The following is a 22787-nucleotide window of genomic DNA, read 5'->3' on the forward strand; positions in this document are numbered from 1 at the left end:
TGAATTTAGCATTGCTTAACCAGAGGTGTCAGTAAGTAGCTCATTTAAGTCCCAGACTACCTAAATTAGGAGGGAGATTACTCCTTTTTTAAAGCAGTAGATGGTGCTCCAATAAGTGTTTAGTTTGTGTTTGAGGGAGTTTGATTATTAATTCAGTCTTATTATTTTCAGTGTGCATGGGTGATATAGTCCATTTCTGAAATGCTGTTTTTTCCCTCTAGGAAGGATGAAAATAACATTCTCAAATCTGTATTAATTGAGGGATTATGGGTAGGGATTTTGAAGAGCATTTAAACCAGTTGAAGCTAAAGGGTGCTTTAAGGAAAACAGAACATAATTATGCAAAGTCTAAGTACCTGCACTTCTAAATGATTTTTGTTTGGATTTGGATCTCTTTAAATATTCTGTATTAAACTTTGCAGTGATTGTAGTATTGCTCTGAATCTGTTTATATAGCTAGAGGAATGAAAGAAGAGCAAATAGGGTGAATAAAATCTTCAGATCATTTTCCAAGTCTACCTTTCAACCTTGCGTCTCAGGAGCCTGGGAGTTATTTTTTTGATTTTATGTGCACTCAGTTTAATTGGTATTACCAAGAACATACAGGTTCTTATGTAAAATACTCCTATATAGTATTAGTAATTTTAATTCCAATGTATAATGAAAGTGTTCCTAGCATGGTGTTATAATAATTAAAATTGGGTGGCCAAATGTAATAGTTGAAAATTTGGTTTGACAAAGATAATAATGTTTAAAAAGAATTGTTATGGTTGCTGTTTATAAAAATTAGAGTTAAACTATGAGTCAGTGGGCTGATTAGTAGCTTTATTTACAGCAAGGTAGAGATATTAAAGTAGGAAATATAGGAAAGAGGTAGAAAATATCACCAACTAAAAATACCCTAAGACCTAATCCTAGTGCCTCCAGAAGGTGAATGAGAATCTAAATTAGAATCTCACCAGAATCCAAAGTCCAGATCAGGAAGCTGAATTCTGAAGAGCCAAAGACACTGAAAAACCTCGAGAACTTTCAGCGCACAGACCTCCAAGAATCCCACCAGAGCTCACACTCCCTAGGCTAAAGGCCGCCAAGAATGAAGAGCCAAAGAATGCTCCAAGCATGAAGAGCTCAAAAATCAAAAGAGTGAATCTCTCTCAGGCTCATGCTTATATACAGTTTTCTCCACCCATCAGCTCTCCTCACATCTGTGTGTGTGTGTGTGTGTGTGTGTGTGTGTGTGTGTGTGCTTGTGGCCTGTGAACTTTATGTTAGTGACTTACTAAGTGTTAAGTAGGGATACTTTAAGCCCTTGATTGATTAAATTAATATAGACAAAGGGAATAAAAAATTCCCTTTCACAGTGTCTAGCACATAATAGGTGTTTCATAAATGTTTATTGATTGATGCTTATAACTCTCTACCATTACAAAAACCATGCATCAGTTAGTTAGTGTCCTTTAAATTTCTTTAATAGATTTAAGTGGGCAGAATGTTGGCTACATGATTATTATATCTGAGACACTTGAAATAGTGAATAGTCTCAGAATTGCTGATTAAGCATAAAAACGAGTGATAATCTGTTGACTTCACCAGAACCTGGCTATTATTTCTTTCTATACATTAGAGATCTCTGCTACATAGACTTTAGCAATTATTCCCAAAGGAGACCTTATGTTCCTGAGTTGAAATATTGGGAACGAACCGTAGAGAACAGTGATACTTTTTGGAAGGAGTACAAAAGGCATACTCTTTGTTGTGTGTTGTCTCTTTGAACATATTTGATATATGTCAGATAATCTGTGTGGGAAACACTACTGTGTAGGTTCCAAGGCCATAGGATGCCTGGTCCCTGCACTGGGGGAGCTGGCAGTAGGAGAAGACAAACACTGGTAAATACTTCACATACTTAAGTCAATCTGGGATCTCATCAGTGCATTTTACTCCTTTGATTCCACTTACCATCCCTGTGACTTCCCAAACCAAAGTACCATTCATTCCCTAACCACTATTCAAGTTCTTGTTTCTCTCTATTAAAATCTAAACTCATAGAGAGCAGGTACACCTGCCCTTTGTATTTGTATTTGGCACTCAGTATAGGTACTGCCATGAGACAAGCCTTTTATAAGTGCTCATTCATTCAGTGATACACATCACAATCCATTTGAGCTTGACCATCTTGTGCAGTACTTGTCTAGGACCTCCCAAGAGGTCACCTCACGGGACCTGCCCCATGTGCAGTTGAGTGTCCCATTCACTTTCTCCTGATATTATTGTCAGGATGCCATTGGAGCACATCCTATCATCTTTCCTCTCTATTTTGTCCTTGACCTGCCCGTCTTCTTGTTGGGTCATATATTTCCTTGTCATCATCCTTTACTGAGGTTCTTCTTTTTAGCTCTGAATTATGCATTGAATCTGTCTGATCATACCCATCTTGTCTTCTTCCATTGTTCTCTTAGAGATACATTTTTTTTGATTACTTGGGGATCTCAGTATTCCATGGCTTATAGCCTCATTAGAATATCATAGGATGTTTTACTTGGTAATACATGTATAACCCAGATTGAATTGCTTGTCAGCTCCTGTAAAGGGGAGGGAAACAATATAAATCATATAACTTCAGAAAACTTATGTGGAAATTTGTTATTAAAATAAAAAAATCCAAATTTAAAAAATAATATTATAGGGTCCTAGATCTAGAACTGGAAGGGACATGAGAAGGTACCTAATCCAATCCCTTTATTTTACAGTTGAGAAAACATGCTCTAAGAGGCTAAATGACTTCTTTGAGGTAACATAAAGTGCTGGGAGTCATCAGACTTTGCCCATGGCAATAAAGTCATAAAAAATGGGATTTGAACCCAGGTCCTTGGGCTCTAGAGTCAGTGCTCATTCCAATACATAGGATTATATATTATAGGTACATAAAATGTACCTTGCACAGTATACCATCCTTTCTGACTTAAAAAGAAGGTCCTTGCTTTCTAGGTTTATTAAAGGAGCTTTGCAATTTCCTGAAAGCAAACCAGCCTTTTTTTAAATGCTAAAATACAATGGAGGGTGAGCTGTGGTTCTTCAGTATTATGCTGATAATATAAAAATAAATGCTAATAATGCTGACAAATGATTCACTTACATCTTATAATTATACTATTTTATAAATACAAAGAAAACTTTTTCATGTTAGTCTTTTTTTTAACCCTTACTTTCAGTCTTAGAATCTAATACTGAATGTTAGTTCTAAGGCAGAAGAGCAGGAAGAGCTAGGCAATGGGGGTTAAGTGACTTGCCCAGGGTCACATAGCTAGGAAGTGTCTGAGGCCAAATTTGAACCTAGGACCTGTCTTTAGGCTTGGCTCTCAACCCACTGAGCCACCTAGCTGCCCCCTCACATTAGTCTTGACAGTTAACTAACCAGAACTTACATAGTCACCTCAATTCAACCATGCTTCTGAGAACCAATTTTTCCATTCTGGAATGTAGACAAATCATAGTGAACTAATTTAAGTGTATTTTATGTTCCAGGGACCAATATGTTCACAGAGTGTATTTGCCCATTACGCAGTTAGAAAAATTATCTTTTTCCTCACAGTCTGTGGTAGAGTCTCTACTGGGCAGGTGATATGCATATTGGTGGTGATGTGGACATAAACTAGGCATTTTAAAAGGCTCAAGAGGACTTTTATATCTTTGAAGTAATTTTCAGAATGAGAATAGATCTGACACAGAATACTGGGTCAAAATGATAGAATTCCATCTATGTGTTGGTGCAGAATTGCCACAAAAACACCCCCAATTTTGCAGTCATCATTAATGCCTCCAAATTAGTAAGAGGAGTGAACCAGACAGACCAGTTTTTAAAAGTTTTTAAATTTATATTAATATATTTACAAATGCCTCAGCCCCTTCCTCCCCTCCCTGTATCATAGAAGGCATCATCTAGGAGACAGATGTATATTAGTTCTTTCCTATTTCCTGTTTCAGTTCATTCTCTGGAAGTAGCATTCACAAGTTATTCTTTAAGTATTAAACCTGTAGCTGTGTATAACATTCTCTTGGTTCTACTTATTTCACTGTTCAACATCCCATATAGTTCTTTCCAAGTTTTTTTTTTTAATTTGCCTGATTGTTGTTTCTTTTGGTGCAGCAGGATAGACCAATTTTTAAGACAGTTTGTGAATTTTATGAAGAAAGAAAAGCCTACCAAGACTTTTTTCAGAAGTTAGCTTGAAGTATATGAATAAAAGGGTCCAGAAGCCAGAGCTCCCCTCAAGCTTTATCTGTAGGCTGGACATTTGACCTTTCTGTAGTATCTTATTGATGAAAACATGTCTTGATGTCATAAGATGAGGATGAGGCTTGAAGAGGTCAGCAGTCACAACAGGTCATGCCATCCTAGACTCTTCTTTATTGGTTCTCTTTTCAGTTTGAAAGCTGAGTGGCTTTACAGCCAGGGCAAGGGAAGATCATACCGACCTGGTCAGCACATCCAGCTGGTCCAGTATCTGGCAACTGTTTGTCCTCTTACTTCTACTCTGGGCCTTCAAACTGCAGAGGATGCCAAACTAGAGAAGATACTGAGCAAACAGAGGTGAGTGTGTAAAATTTATGGCAGTTAGGTTCAGTGTTAGTGCTTCTAATTCCAACATATAGTGAGAGTTTTCCCAGCATAGTATCTGACAGATAATAGGTTTTAATAAATGCTTGTTGATGGATGCCTACAACAAGTACTGCACCTTCCATCACTGGGTATTCAGGACAGCTGGGTGGCTCAGTGGATTGAGAGCCAGGCCTAGAGACTGGAGGTCCTGGGTTCAAACCTGACCTCAGATATTTCCTAGCTGTGTGACTGAGCAAGTTATTTAACTCCAGACGCTTAGCCCATATCACTCTTCTGCCTTGGAGCTGATACTTGGTATAGAATCTAGAACCAGTCTAGGGTTTTTTAAAAAAAAGATTCCGTATTATTGTTGGGTTATAGAAGTGGAGACATCGTGTGTCCAGCCATAAAAATTACGGCCCCATTGCCTTTAATTGCTGAATGAAGTCCAGCAGGAAGAGGTCCAGATAGGCAGAGTGAAAGGGAGCGACATACACACACAGACATACACATACACGCACACATTGTGTATGCATACACGTGCATATTTCTATTTTTAATTAATATATCTTTACAGATGTGTTTAAATACCTGCTTATGAAGACATCAGATCATTTAGTCATGTCTTATGTAGAGATCAGGTCATTTCTGGGTAAAGCCTTAAAGGATTTAATATATATAAGTAAGTGCCTTGTGGAAAGTTCTTTCCAGCCTTTCTTTCCCAGTTTTCCAAGATAAGGATGTGAAACTTCGGAGGTGGTGGGGTGGGAGGGAGCCGCTACCTGATGTAAACTGTAATTTAAAATTGATATGTTATTGGTTTTTAGGCTTCACCAGAGACAATTGATGTGTCAAAAGCAAAATGAAGAATCTTCATCTTCAGCTGCTAGTGAAACTGAGGTAGCCATTGCACCTGAGGCCTCAGATCCAACTTCAGGGTGCCAAATAAGCCTGGAAAATGGTAAGATTGCCATGTGCTTTTGTAAAGGGTATAAATGGCACCATGTTTGTGTGTGTACATATATATATATGTATGTATGTATATATATGCAGACACATATAATACACATTTATATATTTGGTTTTTATTTTGTTTTATTTTTGTTTTTTTAAGTTTAAACATTACTTTATTTGGTCATTTTCAAACATCATTCATTTAAAACAAAGATGATTTTCTTGTCCTCCTCCCTCCCACCACCCCTCCCCATAGCTGATCCGCGATTCCACTGGGTATCACATGTGTCCTTGATCCAAACTCATTTCCATGTTGTTGGCATTTGCACTAGGATGTTCATTTGGAGTCTACATCCCCAATCATATCCCCTTGGCCCCTGTAGTCAAGCAGTTGTCTTTCCTTGGTGTTTTTATTCCCACCGTTTGTCCTCTGCTTGTGGATAGTGTTTTTTCTCCTAGATCCCTGCAGATTGTTCAGGATCACTGCATTGACACTAATGGAGAAGTCCATTGCATTCGATTGTACCACAGTGTATCAGTCTCTGTGTACAATGTTCTCCTGGCTCAGCTCCTTTCGCTCTGCATCACTTCCTGGAGGTTGTTCCAGTCTCCATGGAATTCCTCCACTTTATTATTCCTTTGAGCACAATAGTATTCCATCACCAACATATACCACAATTTGTTCAGCCATTCCCCAATTGAAGGGCATCCCCTCATTTTCCAATTTTTTGCCACCACAAAGAGCGCAGTTATGAATATTCTTGTATATATATCTTTTCCCTTATTATCTCTTTGGGGTACAAACCCAGCAGTGCTATGGCTGGATCAAAGAGCAGATAGTCTTTTATCGCCCTTTGGGCATAGTTCCAAATTGCCCTCCAGAATGGTTGGATCAATTCACAACTCCACCAGCAACGAATTAATGTCCCAACTTTGCCACATCCCCTCCAGCATTCATTCCTTTCCTTTGCTGTCATGTTAGCCAATCTGCTAGGTGTGAGGTGATACCTCAGAGTTTTTTTGATTTGCATCTCTCTGATTATAAGAGATTTAGAACATTTTTTCATGTGCTTATTAATAGTCTTGATTTCTTTACCTGAAAATTGCCTATTCATGTCCCTTGCCCATTTATTAATTGGAGAATGGTTTGATTTTTTGTACAATTGATTTAGCTCTTTGTAAATTTGAGTAATTAAACCTTTGTCAGAGGTTTTTGTTATGAAGATTGTTTCCTAATTTGTTGTTTCCCTTCTAATTTTGATTACATTGGTTTTGTTTGTACAAAACCTTTTTAATTTGATGTAATCAAAATTATTGATTTTACATTTTGTGACTCTTTCTAAGTCTTGCTTGGTTTTAAGTCTTTCCCTTCCCACAGGTCTGACATGTATACTATTCGGTGTTCACCTAATTTACTTATTGTTTCCTTCTTTATGTTCAAGTCATTCACCCATTCTGAGTTTATCTTGGTGTAGGGTGTGAGGTGTTGATCCAAACTTAATCTCTCCCACACTGTCTTTCAATTTTCCCAGCCGTTCTTATCAAATAGTGTTTTTTTGTCCCAAAAGCTGGGGTCTTTGGGTTTGTCATAGACTGTCTTGCTGAGGTCACTTACCCCAAGTCTTTTCCACTGATCTTCCTTTCTGTCTCTTAGCCAGTACCATATTGTTTTGATGACCACTGCTTTATAATATAGTTTGAGATCTGGGACTGCTAGGCCACCTTCCTTTGTATTTTTTTTCATTATTTCCCTGGATATCCTTGACCCTTTTCCAAATGAACTTTGTTATAGTTTTTTCTAATTCAGTAAAAAAGGTTTTTGGAAGTTCAATGGGTATGGCACTAAATAGGTAGATAAGTTTGGATAGGATGGTCATTTTTATTATATTAGCTCGTCCTACCCATGAGCAGTTAATGTTTTTCCAATTGCTCAAGTCTAGTTTTAGTTGTGTGGAGAATGTTTTGTAGTTGTGTTCATATAGTTCCTATGTTTGTCTCCACAGATAGATTCCCAAGTATTTTATATTGTCTAAGGTGATTTTGAATGGGATTTCTCTTTCTAATTCTTGCTGCTGAGATGTGTTGGAGATATATAGAAATGCTGATGACTTATGTGGGTTTATTTTATATCCTGCAACTTTGCTAAAGTTGTTGATTATTTCCACTAGCTTTTTTGTTGATTCTCTAAGGTTCTTTAAGTAGACCATCATATTGTCTGCAAAGAGTGACAGCTTGGTCTCCTCATTGCCAATTTTTAATACCTTCAATTTCTTTTTCTTCTCTAATTGCTATTGCTAGTGTTTCTAGTACAATGTTAAATAATAGAGGTGATAATGGGTATCCTTGTTTCCCTCCTGATCTTATTGGGAATGCCTCTAGTTTATCCCTATTGCAGAGGATGTTTGCTGATGGTTTTAGATATATACTGTTTATTATTTTTAGGAATGACCCTTCTATTCCTATGCTTTCTAGTGTTTTTGATAGGAATGGGTGTTTTATTTTATCAAAGGCTTTTTCTGCATCTGTTGAAATAATCATGTGATTTTTGTTGGTTTGCTTGTTGATATGGTCATTTATGTGGATGATTTTCCAATAATCAACCATCCCTGTATTCCTGGTATAAATCTTAACTTTTTTCTTCGATGATCTCTTGTAGTATGGCATCGATTTTTGTTTATCTCTGGTTTTTCAGGTAGACCACTGATTCTCAAATTGTCTCTCCTTCCTCTGTTTTCCTGGTCTGTCAGTGAGATATTTTATGTTTTCTTCTAATTAATTAATTTTTTGACTTTGCTTCATTAATTCTTGCTGTTTTGCAAGATCATTGTCTTCCAGTTGCTTAATTCTGATCTTTAAGGACTGGTTTTGCTTTTTCAGTTTGGTCTGCTCTGCTGTTTGAGGCTTCCAGCTGTTTCTCCAATTGGGAGTTCTTGTCAATCAGACTGTTGACCTCTCTGAATTTTTTCCCATTTTTCTTGCCAGAAGGTTTCCATCTTTTGGATAAGCTCCAATTTGAGTTCTTCCAGAGCTTGTGGACAATTTCCATTTTTTTGGGCATGTTTTGATTTTGTTTGAATTTCATCCTCTTTTTTCTCTGTAGCCTGGGTTTTCCCTCTGTAAAAGCTTTCAATAGTCACTTTTTTCCTGTTCCTTTTGGAGGGTTGGTCTTGGGCACAATGAGCCATCCCTTTGGTGGTTTTCCCTTTCCTTTTTAGTCAGAAATCTGAGTGAGATGGGCAGGTTTTCTGTGGAGTTACATGGCGGGGCTTTTGCCTCTGGCAGGTTCTGGCATCTCCACAGTGTCCGCAGTTTGTTAGTGTGCCTGCTCTCTGTGCTCCCCCGTGTGCAGGGGTCTCCTGTGAAACCGCTCTGAGGGATAGATCCCTGGCAGTCCTTGTCAGTTCCCAAGGGCCTTGGTGTACCCCTCAACCCCCCCTACAGCGAGGAGTGGAGCTTTTGCCTCAGGCAGGCTCTGGAGCCTCTGCGTCCGCAGTTTGTTAGCGCGCCCACAGTCTGTGCTCTCCCGTGCACAGGGGTCTCCTGTGAAATCACTCTGAGGGGTAGTTCCCTGGCAGTTCTAGTTAGATCCCAAGGACCCTGGTGTGCCCCCCAGTCACTACAGAGAGGTCCCTCGCTCACTCGCTGTCTCTGGTGAGTGTGCTGGTCCCAACTCTGGTTCCGTAGGTGAGGTGGGGAAGGGTAGTTCAGATCACATTTGGGTGCAAGCTTTTTCTCCTTCTTATAGTGTGGAAATGCTCAAACCCCATGCCCCGTGCCCTACTGTATAGTCCCTCCATTCTTCCAAAGATGATTTTTATGTTCTTTTGAGGTAGTCTATTTCGTTGGGTGTTGGGGAGAGGCAGCAATTCACGTCTTGATTGTGGCCATATTTATCTAGAAGTCTCCTTGTTTTGTTTTTTAAACCCTTATTTTCTGTCTTAGAATAAATACTGTGTATTGGTTCCAAGGCAGAAGAGTGGTAAGGGCTAGGCAATGGGGGTCAAGTGACTTGCCCAGGGTCACACAGCTGGGAAGTGCCTGAGGTCAGATTTCAACTAGGACCTCCTGTCTCTGGGCCTGGCTCTCAACCCACTGAGCCACCTAGCTGCCCCTATATTTGGTTTTTATTAAGACTTTGGTTTTAGAACATAGATCAAACTTTTATATTTAGAAATTCTTAAATTTTTGTTGATTTTATTTGTTTTTCTGTCACCTTGATTTCCCAAACCATCTTTATCATTTTCTTGCCCAGCAAGCTGCCCTAGTAACAATATAAAAGAGAGTGAAGAAATAAACATTCAATAGAACTAACCGATATATCTGGAAGGACTATCAGAGAACAGGCACATTAATGTACTGTTGGTGGAGCTGTGAATTAATTTAGCTTTTCTGGAAAGCAATTTAGAGCTCTATACCCAAAAGTTGCTTAACTGTGTATGTACTTTAACCCAGTGATACCACTCGTAGGTCTATACCTCAAAGAAATCAAAGAAAGAGGACCTCTGTATAAAAAATATTGATAGCATTTTTTTTTTAGTTGTAAAAAATGAAACTAAGGGAATGTACATCATTTGGGGAATAGCTAAAAAATTATGGTTTATGAATGTAATATTATATTATTGTGCCATAAGAAATGAGGTAAGGGACCATTTCAGTGAAAACCTGGGAAGATTTGTATGAACTGATGCAGAGAGAACAAGTAGAGTAATTTATGCAATAATAACACTGAACAAACAAATTCAAAAGCCTTAATAACCCTGATCAATGCAGTAATGGACCACGACTCCAGATGGCTGGTTTTGAAGCATGCTGGTTACTTGACAGACTCAGTACAAAATGAGACTTGCATTTTTTGGACATGGCTGATGTTGGAATCTGTTTTGCTGGATAGGTGTATTTGTTATATATTTGTCATACCTCCAAGAATACCAATGTGTCCAACTTTCTGATATCCTTTCAACTCTGGCTTTTTTCTTCTCTTGCCATTTTTGTTAATTTTCTGGGTATAAAGTGAAATCTCAAGTGTTTTTTTATATTTCACTTATGGGTAATTTGGGATGATCATACTTATGATTGTTTATAGTTTGCAATTCTTTTTTGAGAACAATTTGTTTACATCCTTTGATTACTTTAAATTATTTTTAACAGTTTTATAGCACTACCATTTTGGAATTAAGAAAATAACAAATTTTTTACACATTCTGATGACTCTTATTAAGAATTATGAAGTAAAACAATCTGAAGTCACTGAATTTTTAGAAGATGTTATAATTTGGGAAATATTATGGAGAATCACTGTTATTTTATAACTTGTTCATTTTTGTTCTTTAGAGATTTGATATAAATGCAGAATTTGTGGGTCAAAACAGACCCTTTAAATTCTTAGTTACTCAAATGAAACTATCTTTCTTTCTTTTAGAACCTGTCATTCAAGTAAATTCTTGGGTTGGGACAAGTGCCCATGAGGATCACTTATATGCTATTAAAAGCAACTTGTCAGCCTCAGTACAGACTGCAAGGTTTTCTCGAAATGACCTACATTTAGAGGACATACAGACAGATGAAGACAAGCTGAACTGTAGTCTTCTTTCCTCAGAGTCTACTTTTATGCCTGTTGCCTCAGGATTGTCCCCAGTATCTCCTACTATTGAACTGAGATTGGATCTGGAAGATGATGGCACTGTGATTGAATCTCTGAAAGAAATGAAAAAACCGGATGTCGATAAAGAAGTAGAAAAGGCTTTGTGGGTTTCAAAAGAGAGTTCAGTTAAACCAGAAAATAGTGAGGGGAACCCAGAGACCGATGGCAGAGATGGAATATTGCTGCGCCCTGAGCCGGCCATGGCAAGTGAAGTCTCGAGGGACTGCATTAGTCACTCCCCCATGGCCTTTGCTGGGCCGGGGGGATTCAGGCTTTCTAGCACACAGCTTATTAATCAAGACACATTGTCTCAAATCATTTCAGAAAAACTTCCCCACAGGCTTTTACCTGAGGGATCTGTTGCTGTGGACAAAGATTCTGCCACACTTCGAAGAATGAATGACGCTGCCACCAAGCTCCAGGCTTGCTGGAGGGGATTTTATATCAGGAACCACCACCCCCGAGCCAAAGAAGTGCGCTATGAAATCCGACTGAGGAGGATGCAAGAGCACATTGTTTGTTTAACGGATGAAATGAGAAGGTGGGTGGGGAGTTCTGTTCTAGCTGTACCCTGCTTGTGAGTAGAGGGCTAACTGTTTCATAGCATTGAATGATCATGAGCCGAGATACAGGCTGGCCTTACTGGGCAAGAGGATTTTTTCTTTTAGGAAACCTACCCCCAGGTCTTCTTCTAATGCCTCTTTGTGGTATGGGGATAAGCTGGGTCCTGGAGCGCTGTGCTAGGCTCTGTCACACTGGAGGTGGGCCCACAGGAGACTGCACAGAGAGGCCAACCCAGCTAAGTATAAACAAACTCATTACCAGTTTGGCTGTAGGGTGATACATTTCCCAGCAGCAGCACCTTATAAAAATTAAAAATGGGGAGACTCATCATAGATTTTAATATTTTATTAATCAGAAAGGAGAGGATGAGAGCAGAGTGAGGAAATGGATCTATCATTCCTAAAGAAAGGATCAATATATAGCCTCCATTTAACTGGCTTTCAGCCCGTACTCTATCACAGTAGAGCCAGTCAACCTCAGATAGCTCCAACTCAGAAGTACAAGAGAGCCAAATCTGGTCTGGCCTCAGTTTATCTAGCTCTCTCTCTATGCCCACTGACTCTCACACATCAGGCCTTATGAGGCAACTATGGCCTAGTCTCTTTCACCTGAGTGCCCAGGGGACATCTGGCCTGCCTCCTGCCTCATTGTCCCCTACCTCAATTGCTGGCTTTTCCTGCTGACTACAGGGGGCACCAAAGCTTTGATTCTATCCTCATGATCAAAGTCCTCTCAATAACTTCCTTCACACAAATTCCTGAAGACTTACTTACTACAAGGGCATAATAGGGCTTGTTATCTGTGGCAACAAAGTGAAATTAGATTTCCTTGAAAATAAAAGTCTATTCATTTCTAAATGTGCAAAAGAACTATAAGGGCAAGAACTCATTCATTCACCAAACATTTGTTAAGTGCTTGCTGGGTGCCAGGGCCTGGCAAATGCTTGGATGGAGTGACTGAAATGAAATTGTCCTTGTATTCAAGGAGCTCATGTTCTCTTAGAGTGAGAAGAGATGGAAATAAAAACAGTAGGGAGTATAGGGCTTTTACACAATCAGTCCAAAAACAGCAGGAGGTCAGAGGATGCTGGAGCCTTTTTCAGAAAATAGAGTGTTGGTTGGATTTGCTTCTGTAATAATATTAACAATAATAATGTCACATTTTAATAGGATCTTAAAGTTTGCTGAGCCTTTCCTTAAGTTTATAACTCACATGATCCATTTACTTTATAGGCAAAATAATTAAAATTTTATAGATTTGTATTGAATAAAAATGATATTTATTTAGGCTGTCTAATTTAAAATGTAAATGCATTGACTTCTTTGAGTTAAAGGATTCATCAAGTTTATTATATTCACCTGGGGTTGTGGATGCACTATTCCAAAATAAGTATGAAAGGGCAGGTGAAAATTATTGAGTATGTTAAAGTTTCTAAAATATACCTCTTTTTAAAAAATTAATGCTGAACAGGGAAATCTGTTAAGTAACTTTCCATTAATTTTATTCTTTTTGAAAAATTTGTTAAGGATTTTTTTGTTTTGACATATTCAATTCCCCAGAACACCACCTTCTGGTTCCTTCCTAGTGTGAATCACAGTCCACCTTTCATTAACTTTGAAGAGGTAAATTTAAAACTATATACATCATTCTTCAGCATCCATGAGTTGGCATTAAAGAATACAGAGATACCTACTAGGATTAATTTCTCACAATCATAGATAAAATTATTTAGTACTTTGTTTTATGTATGGTATTCTGATTGTTATTGTTACCGTGTTACTGCTCCACGTACTGGTATGTAGAAATGAGTAAAATCTTTATCAGTTAGCTGTGATATTAGTTCATATTTGCTAAGACTTTCATATAGCTATTGTACTTCCATTTAGGGTTTATGTTTAAGATGAGATAGAGTAGACAGATCATCACTGGGCTGTTAGAAATTTAATTTCTTGAAACTGTGTGCACTAGCTATAGTAACCAAGTTCTTGTGAGCCTTCTGTGAGCAATTTGAACATTTTGAATTGTAGATTGAAAAAAGAAAGAGATGAAGAGCATATTCAAAAGCTGGTACAGGAAGAGGCTGTCAGATTTCTTTGGAACCAGGTAAACTCTTTTCCATTGATTTACCTCTTTATGTAAATAAAATATACATTTCTATAAGAAGAAGGAGTGAGTCTAAATACTTTCCCTGAAATGTTAGCTATCCTTTGCAAAGATTAAGGATAACTGGTACTTTAATGGCCATATATTTTAGAAGTGGGAGTAGTAGATTAAATGGGTGATATATTAGTTTTACATCATGTGGAAAAAAACAACAACTCTTTTTTGAATAACTTGGGAAAATGAAGATAAAATTCAAAGGTGAAGGGAAATGGCTAATAGAATTTCTATGAAACTATGCTGTTAGGCAGACAGGGCAAGGTTTGATTATAATTATATTATATGTATTAATGACTTTATTTCAAACTTCTTAGGCCTAGATCTTAAGCCTTTTCTGCCTTGCACTCAATATACTCCAAATTTGGCCATTATCTCATACTGCTCTTATTCCTCCTATTCAATTCTCTGGGCAAAAAAGTTTACTTTCTGCCCTCTAAACACTCTTCCTTTTGCTTATGTCTCTTCATCCATTGAATTCCTCTTCATATTTTAAGTTCAACTTAAATGCCAAAAGTTCCTGAAGCTTTTAACCACTACCATTCCTTTTCCCTCCCCCTTGTATGGAATGATTCTACTATTTCAGAACTCCCTTACAAAGTACTTTGTTTTATATCTTTTTGATGCATTTGCCTTGTAATCCTGTATAATGTTGTTATCTGTGTTTGGAAGATTTATGAAGTATTTTATCTAAATTTTGTATTTCCTCCAGTTAGTGTGGTGTTATGGATTTGATAGATATTTTCCACTATTGGATGAATGAATGTTAAAATGACATAATAGATGTTTGTTGATTGAGGCTTATAAGAAAAACTATCATTTCCTTCCAGGAAATAGCAACCACCACATTTAAGGGTTTTTTTTGGTAGCATATCTAGTTACTTTGTAGGGCAGTATTTAATTTGCATTTGAATATGATTTGAGTTTTTCATTTTTAAAAAATTCTTACCTTCCGATTAGAGTAAATATTAAGTATTTGTTCCAAGTCAGAAGAGTGGTAAGGACTAGGCAAGGGGGGTTAAGTGTCTTGCTCAGGGTCATACAGCTTAGGAAGTATCTGAGGCCAGATTTGAACCCAGGATCTTCTGTCTCCAGGCCTGGCTCTTTATTCACTGAGCCTTCTAGCTGTACCGTGATTTCAATTTTTAAAAAGTAAATGGCTACAGTACTGATCATCCCAAGAAATATAGTGTAAGCTGCTTTGTCAGATGAATACAGGTTGACTTCTTGTTTATAGGAGATCATCTGAATTTTCTGCACCAAGAGTTTTTTGTGTGTCAAATACTGCTTGGATGATCATCCAAGAACATCCAATCTTTTTGTGATGGTATTTGTAGCAGGAATTTGACCTATAGACTTTAAAAATCTTCATGTGATTTAACAATCTAGTGACTAGGGAGTTACTGCAATATTTTCAGAGAATACATTTATTCTGTCATTAATTAACATTTGGGAAACTTTTGCCTGCCAGCATACCCAAAGTATGATTGATTATAGTTTGTATTATTTAAAGCCATATAGTATTTTTTGCTTTTATTCTCTGGATTTATTTTATCATATTTATCTCCTACTTATAAAAGACATATTCTGTGTTTCATACAGAAAAATGCGAATAAAGACAGGCCTAGAGATGGGAGGTCCTGGATTCAGATAGAGCCTCAGACGCTTCCTAGTTTTGTGACCCTGGGCAAGTCACTTAACCCCAACCCCTAGCCCTTAACGCTCTTCTACCTTGGGACCAATACTTAGTGTCAGTTCCAAGATGGAAGGTAAGGGTTTCAAAAAAGAAAAGACACGAAAGCTAATACTAGTGACCTACTATCCCTTTGAATTATTTTTTCATTTGGTTAATCCCTGTTTTCTCACCCAGTTCCCTTTGGGGTCAAGGTGCTTATACTGTAAACATAAGGCAGAAACTAGGAGTATATTTTGCAGCCATTAAACCTAGTGGATGGGGCCCTCAGAAGCATGGAGTTCGCCACCTGAGTAACTCGTAACTGGGCTAAGTAGACATGGACACTGCTCCCTTATTGGAAAAGTAGCCTCAGGGCATGCCTTCCTGGAGGTAGTTTATGTTTGTGCTTTAAAGTCCACCACGTAATCACAGAGCCTCTCCTTCATAACGAGCCCCCATTCTGTGCTTGCAGGTGAGATCGCTACAAGACTGGCAGCAGACGGTGAACCAGCACCTCCGCTCTGCCTGGCAGCCTAGTGCTCCCGCATCAAGTACCCTGTTGTCTTCCCAGTCTTCTCCCTCCTTTATCTCAAGTCAGGAGCCTTCTTCAGCCTGTGCCTCGGACTGGTTTGTTTCAGATGCTGAAGCTGCTCATGACAAAGTCCTGATCGAATTCCCAGACTCCGGCTTTCACTCTTCCCTCACAGAACAAGTTCACTTACAGTTTTCATTTGATTCTGAAAAGAGTTCCGTGGGAGGCAGTGAGAGTTCTTTAATGGGCAATTCCATAGAAACCGTGAGACATTTCAGAGAATCAGATACAGGCAATGCCAGTGAAGAGTACAACGAGTGTAATAAAGAGAACTCGAATACAGCGAGCTCTAATAATGAGCAGGATAACAGTCTTCTTGAGCAGTATTTAAATTCAGTTCAGCAGCTAGAAGATGCTAATGAGATGATCGGTCTGGACGGTGGCATAGAAGACAGAGACCTTCAAGGTACTTCGGCTCCATGTTCCTATGCCTTGTCTGACTCTGCTATTGCTGCGGATGTAGCTGATGACAAAGTTACTCCTTTGCAAGAAGAAACCAGTCAGACCCTGGAGACTTGTAAATCAAATGCAGACGTTCAAAGTCATCAGTCAGAGTGTGACTCTGCATTTCAGGTGCTGCCTGTTGGTATTGCTGTGTAGGGTGCCCAGTGCCATGGAAAACGGAGAAATTATTTAATTCTTTCTAATTTTCAGTTGTACTTATATTTTATTTCAGGCGTGTGTGTGTTTTTTGTTGTTTTTTTTTAAAAAAAACAACTTCATAATTTATATAGAATTTATATTCTCAACTCTTATTTTTCAGATTTCAAATATTGCATTGAGGCTTCATTTTGACAGCATTTTGCTAATCTTGTATATTCAAATATTGAGCTATATGATACTGAAAAATATTTTTACCGAAAGTTGTATGCACTTTATTTCTTAGCAATTGAACTGTATCAAAATAGCTTTTTCTTCTTTGAAATGTACTATTATGATTTCCTCCAAAGAGAATTAAACTAAAGCATCTTTGAATTTAGGAAATTTTATCTAAATGGTTTTTGCATTATTTTAGAAAACTGTTCTTTTTTGTTAAAGGGGAAAATAATTAATATAATACATTTTATCGAAAAAGAAATCAAATAAAATGAAGCAGTATGTACAGAACAGTGAGGTGTTGGAAAGGAAACAAGATGGCTGCCTCACCTCCTGACGTGGCAAGAGGATTCCAGCCTTGCTTTAGTTTTCACTGTTTGAGTCAGGGAAAAACCTTTGCCCAAATCCAGTGGGACACAGTGAAGCTATGGAATTTCTTCAGTAAAGATGATTAATTGCCTTAAGAAGTATCTTTAGTGAAGAGCAAAATATCCTTAAGAGCATGATCTTCAACAGCAAAGTGTTTCATCTAGCCCTGAAGTGCAGATGACTTAAGGAAGCAATAATTGAAACAATCCTCTCAGATGGGAGGAAGCAAGCAAGCACAAAGATCAATGAGTCTGCTAATGATACCACTGTATGTGTTCTTGTTCTTCACTTTAAAAACCTACCAGAATGAGGTGTATTTTTATTAACCACTCTTGACTTGTTTCCCAGCTACATACCTTTATCAATGTTTTAAATAATGGCTCCCATTTATATGGCACTTTACAATGCACTTTCTTTACATTTGCTGTGCTTTTTTATTTTATTTTATTTTTATCCTCAGCATAGTGCCTTGCATGTAGTAGGGAGTTAGTAAATCCTGTTTGGGTTTGGAGATAGCAGAAATATATTAAAGTCATTTTATTTTGTTTCGTTTGTAAGTACTTGATTAATACTTTTTATTATCACTATCACTTCCTGTTTGACAACCTTCCCCTCCCCCCCAAAACAAACAAGTTGGTTGGTTGGCTATTCTTCATACTCCAAGAGGACCAAAATGGCATCACTACATTGGGGCAATGTACAGTATGTGTAAGTATGACCAATCAGACCGATACGAGCTTGGAGGGCTCTACCACACTCAGGCACAAATAGTTCCCAGGATTAGATGTCCTGCCAAATCAACACCTTAGCCATGGCTGAGAATGAAGGCTTCACATTCATCACTTATGCTTCTTTGAGATGCATGAATTCCTCTTCACATTTGGTCCTCTAAAATCCTGCTTAGTCGATTCCGTACATTTATGAGAATTTTGAAGTCTTTCAAATGACATTCACTTTATAGATAAACCTTTTGGTGAAATCTGTTTTCTTTAGTGATTTACCCACCCAGGGTCACATATCTAGTAGGTATAAGAGCTGGGACCCAAACCTAGGTATTCTGACTCCAAATATTTCCTTTTCCCATTACCCTGTACTGCTTCATCTCCACTTAAATAGGGAATGTTTTCCTTCTTCTTTGAGAGGAATGGGGAGAAGGAAGGAATTAGTACTCAGATTTGGTTATGGACGTTGAAGCCCATACACACTTCTCTTTTTAATTTTGCTCTTTGGTAAGGCATATACAGACTTGAAGATACATACTAATTGAAGAACTTGAGCTAACTTTTTTTTAGGGAAATATTTCCCACTTAAAGCTCTAAAAAAATGCCACATTTTGGAGAATAATTAATGGTCATTAAGATGGGAAAACCCATCTTTTGCCATTTGTTTGGTTAAAAAGTTTTCCAAATGCACAAAGAAAATATTTTCTTTTGAATGTCACAAAAAAAAATCCATAAATAAGAACAAGGATATTCTAACTTTTGGGAAATGTTTTAACTGTTTGAAAGTTCATTAAAAAAATGTTCTAATATCTTTTTACCACAAGGACATTTAATAATGATTTATTAAACCTTGACTACCGTATAAGATCCTAGGGATACCAAAGCCAAAAATGAAGCAATTTCCATTTTCACTCTCAAGTTTATATTCTGTTGGGAGATTTAATGTACCCAGGTAAATAAATATAAAACATGTAAAAATAATTTCAAGAGGAAGGGAGTACTAATAACCATGAAGGATAGCAAGGACCTCACATTGTAGGAGGCACCTAAATTGTGCTAGAGATTATAATTCCTATTCAGATTCCTAGGACTACAACCATTTAGAACTTTGACATTACTAAGATATTCCAAGACTTAAATTAGAAGTTAAAGACCTATTACTGGTCATTCCCTGTAACTCACTGGGAATCCATTCTCTAAAATTATGTAAAATAAATCTTCCAGAACGTAGCTAACCTAATATTTATGCTGGAATTATTTTTTGTGTGTTTGTGAATAATTAGAACTCAGGTTAAGAATTCTCTGGATCCAGACAGATTGTTTTGATAAGGAAATTTTCTATCTGCTTTCTTTGGCTCAAATCCTAAAGTGAACATTGTCGTGAAATGTTTGTAGTTGTTAAGTGGGTATATTATGTAGATGTTTTTCCCCATTTTGTGCAACATGTCTTATTGGTTACATGTTCAACAATAATTGAAATGTTTTTGGGCTTTGGATAATGCAAATTTTCTTTTATGGATCATTTTACCTTTATTCTTAAATGCACCCTATTTTTCTATTTTTACAATGAAGTGCCTAATTTTCCACTAGGAGTTAAAGAAAAACCACCCTTTGTTGCCCTAGTGCCAAAGTCTTACTTCTCATTATATTAAAAATATCCATAAAAGCTGCTAAAATTTCCTACTTCGGTATTATGTAATTAGACATTAGCTTGTTCACAGCTTTTTCTTTTTCTTTTTGCTAAGCTCATTCATACACTAATATTTACCTAAATTATTTTTTTCTTTTGATATGTGAATTTCATTTCATAAAACTAGCCTTCAAAGGAATTTAATTTGATGAAGATTTAGCAAAATGCCACATCAACTTAATAATTTCATCTCTTACAAGTACTAAAGTTTAGGAGTACAAGAATATTAAGACATCCCTTCCACTTTCCCCTATGGATCTTTACTTTTTATCTAGCATGTAGGTGAAATTAAAAAAAATTTAAAGTTAGAATGTAGGAAGTGGCTGGACCAGACTTAATATATAAATCTAAGGGGCTTATAATAGTTAAAAAACTAACATATATAAAATGTTTGCTTCAATAGTCACAGAGTATAATAGGTTGGTTGGGTTAAGAGGCTAATGTAGTTAAGGCTTGGTAGCTGGCAGAAAGGGATGTTATGGAAACTTATTCTTTGACTTTAGTGACCTTGTTTTAAAGCATTTTAGCCACGGGTTAGGGGCAATACAACAATGTTGCTTCACTTGACTGAGCTTTTGAAATTTGGTTAAATTTTTTGAAATGAAAAATTTGTATTTTACAGCAGTGAGTAGATAATAGGTTTCCCTGTATTTTTCTCTCTGTGTTTGAAAACAGTTCTATCATTGAAGATAGAGTAGTCATTAAAAAAACAAAAAGAGGACTCTGATTTTTTTTCTAAAAAGCATAGTTATATTAATTATGTATGATAAAAAAGAATGGAAACTATGTAAAAAGTTTAGCAAAGGGTCCTTTCTTCCACATATCAAGATCGATCATTTCATCAGCATGAATAAGATATCCTATCATCTGAGATGTCTCCATATCTTAGTAAATAGTTTCACAAATTTTTGAAGCCAAAAAAAAAATCCTTGGATGGTCATCTATATTAGTCCTTAGGTCATGTATATTGTTAGACCTGTATTAGAAACTTTTCTAGCTTGAGCTTATGGCCTAGACTTTGAGAATCCAGGGTCATCTTGATACTATGATGAAATATAATCATAATTTGAGCAAGGAACATTATCTGATAATGTAAGTGACATGTTGCTGATCAATATAAAGTGTTTCTAGTGAAATCTGAATTTCATCACTTTAAACCCCAAGGTTTACTGAACCAACTAGACGTGAAAATTCAAACTTTACTAATTACAAAAAGCACTTGTTAGGCTAGTCTATATATGTGTGTTTATATATATATAATATTCTAGTTTGGTTTTATATATTTGTTTGTAAAAAGCCCTCATAACATGCATGTTATTGAAAAAAAATGTAAATTGATGGCAAAGGTATTTTTGTGAATGTTCAGATAGCTTCCCCCCCTTCCCCAATAAGGTGGATGCCATTGATCTTGTAAATTGTATCTTGAAGTGGGGTTTGTGTTGTGTGTGGGGTATTTTTGTTAAAATAACAAAAACAAAAACAAAACCCTTTGTAATGGTGTGTTTCTATGTATCTAAGTCTTATTCCCAATCTTTCAGTGTTTTTAGGAACTGGACTTAAGCAATTGTTTAATTTTTCGTGGTCCATTCTGATAATTTTGTATAGTTGTATTAAATACCACAGTGCTTTCAGTTCAAGATAGTCAAGAAGAAGAGGAGCTGTATCATCTAAAAAATGAAATACTGTAACTGTAGTGAAATGGATACAGTATGAAAATACAGCAGAATATATTCCCAGGAAATGGATACTATATGAAAATAAAACATGGAAAAAGATTAGCAACATATTGATAAACCAAGTGATTTGCTTCTTTAATGTAAGGTTTTTTTGTTCATCTGTTTTGATGAGTTGAGATAAATTTGTTATACTGTGCTCCCTCCTCACAGTCGCTTCTTGTTAAAGTTTATGACTACTTGGAATTAAAGAGAAATTTTAGTCAAAAAACACATTAATAGAAGTTTGTTTTCCAAGATGGAAACTTTTGTGCCATATTAAAATTTCATAAACAAAATATATCACAGTAAAAAATAAATAAATGACAGTCTTGGACAGTATCCCTCTATTTAATTGTATTTTTTAAAAAATGAGGTGCTTTTTATTCTTGTATAACATTCTGAATCTTATTCGCTCCATTGTTTGTAGTAGATGGTGGAATCATTCTCTGGTGGCTTTGTTAATCTTACAGTTCCATTTCTTTGTTTTTGAAGGGAGAAGTAGTGTTTATGTATATAATATGAGTTTTAAAAATTAACTTGATTGTGGTTTATATCAGATTTCTCTCTAAAGTTTGTAGAAAATATGTGGTTAAAGTGATTATACTGTATGTATTTTTTATGACTGCTGACTTTTAAAATTATGCTTGTTTAGTTTGTATTTCTGAGGTTCTAACTTTAAATTAATTATTTGTATCTTTGCTTCAGTCCTTAATCTATTTTTTTAAACTAGTAGTAATGGTTCTTATTCATGATTTTAATGATTAAAGGACATATATTATACAAAACAAATCACACATGTAATATTGTACTGAGTGTTTTTTTCAGAGTGCTTACCTCAGCCTGTTTACTAGGAATTAGTCTGGCATATGAGTTGGAGACAGAAATGGCAAACCACTCCAGTATCTTTGCCAAGAAAACCACAAATGGGGTCATGAAGAGTCAACACGATTGAAATGATTTAACATTATACAAGAATAGCCTGGCAAAAGGACACTTGAGATTTTCTCATAGTAACTGAAAAAGATATGAGGAGACAAGAATCCCGGTTTTTAAAGTTTAGATTATGTGTACTCGGAAGGAAAGGACACAGTTATATAATAATGACATGTGTTGATAAATATTTTAATTTGTATAATATATTTTTAATATGCTGTCCTTTTATGGAGAATTCAAAGCACTTTCAAATATCTATTGTTTTAAAATTGCTCATGACAACACTTTAGGTAGAGATGAGTTATTACTTAATGGAATAGGAAACTTAGTTACTGAGTGGTCTGACTAATGTCACTAAA

At 36.6% G+C, this 22787-nt stretch overlaps 1 protein-coding gene across 2 annotated transcripts in view; it reads left to right on the top strand.

The window, feature by feature from the left end:
- Window positions 1-22284, top strand: part of CEP97 (centrosomal protein 97) — a 39824-nt gene extending 17540 nt beyond the window's left edge. For both annotated transcript variants that reach the window (XM_056793416.1, XM_007507909.2), the window contains exons 7-11: window positions 4427-4591; window positions 5428-5561; window positions 10974-11736; window positions 13787-13862; window positions 16064-22284. In XM_056793416.1, coding sequence (XP_056649394.1) covers window positions 4427-4591; window positions 5428-5561; window positions 10974-11736; window positions 13787-13862; window positions 16064-16783 — 1858 coding nt within the window. In that variant the 3' untranslated portion in view covers window positions 16784-22284. The remainder of the gene's footprint in view (window positions 1-4426; window positions 4592-5427; window positions 5562-10973; window positions 11737-13786; window positions 13863-16063) is intronic.
- The last annotated feature ends 503 nt before the right edge of the window (window positions 22285-22787 follow it).

The sequence above is a fragment of the Monodelphis domestica genome, chromosome 4, assembly GCF_027887165.1.
Source record: "Monodelphis domestica isolate mMonDom1 chromosome 4, mMonDom1.pri, whole genome shotgun sequence".
In the NCBI taxonomy this organism is placed as follows: domain Eukaryota; kingdom Metazoa; phylum Chordata; class Mammalia; order Didelphimorphia; family Didelphidae; genus Monodelphis; species Monodelphis domestica.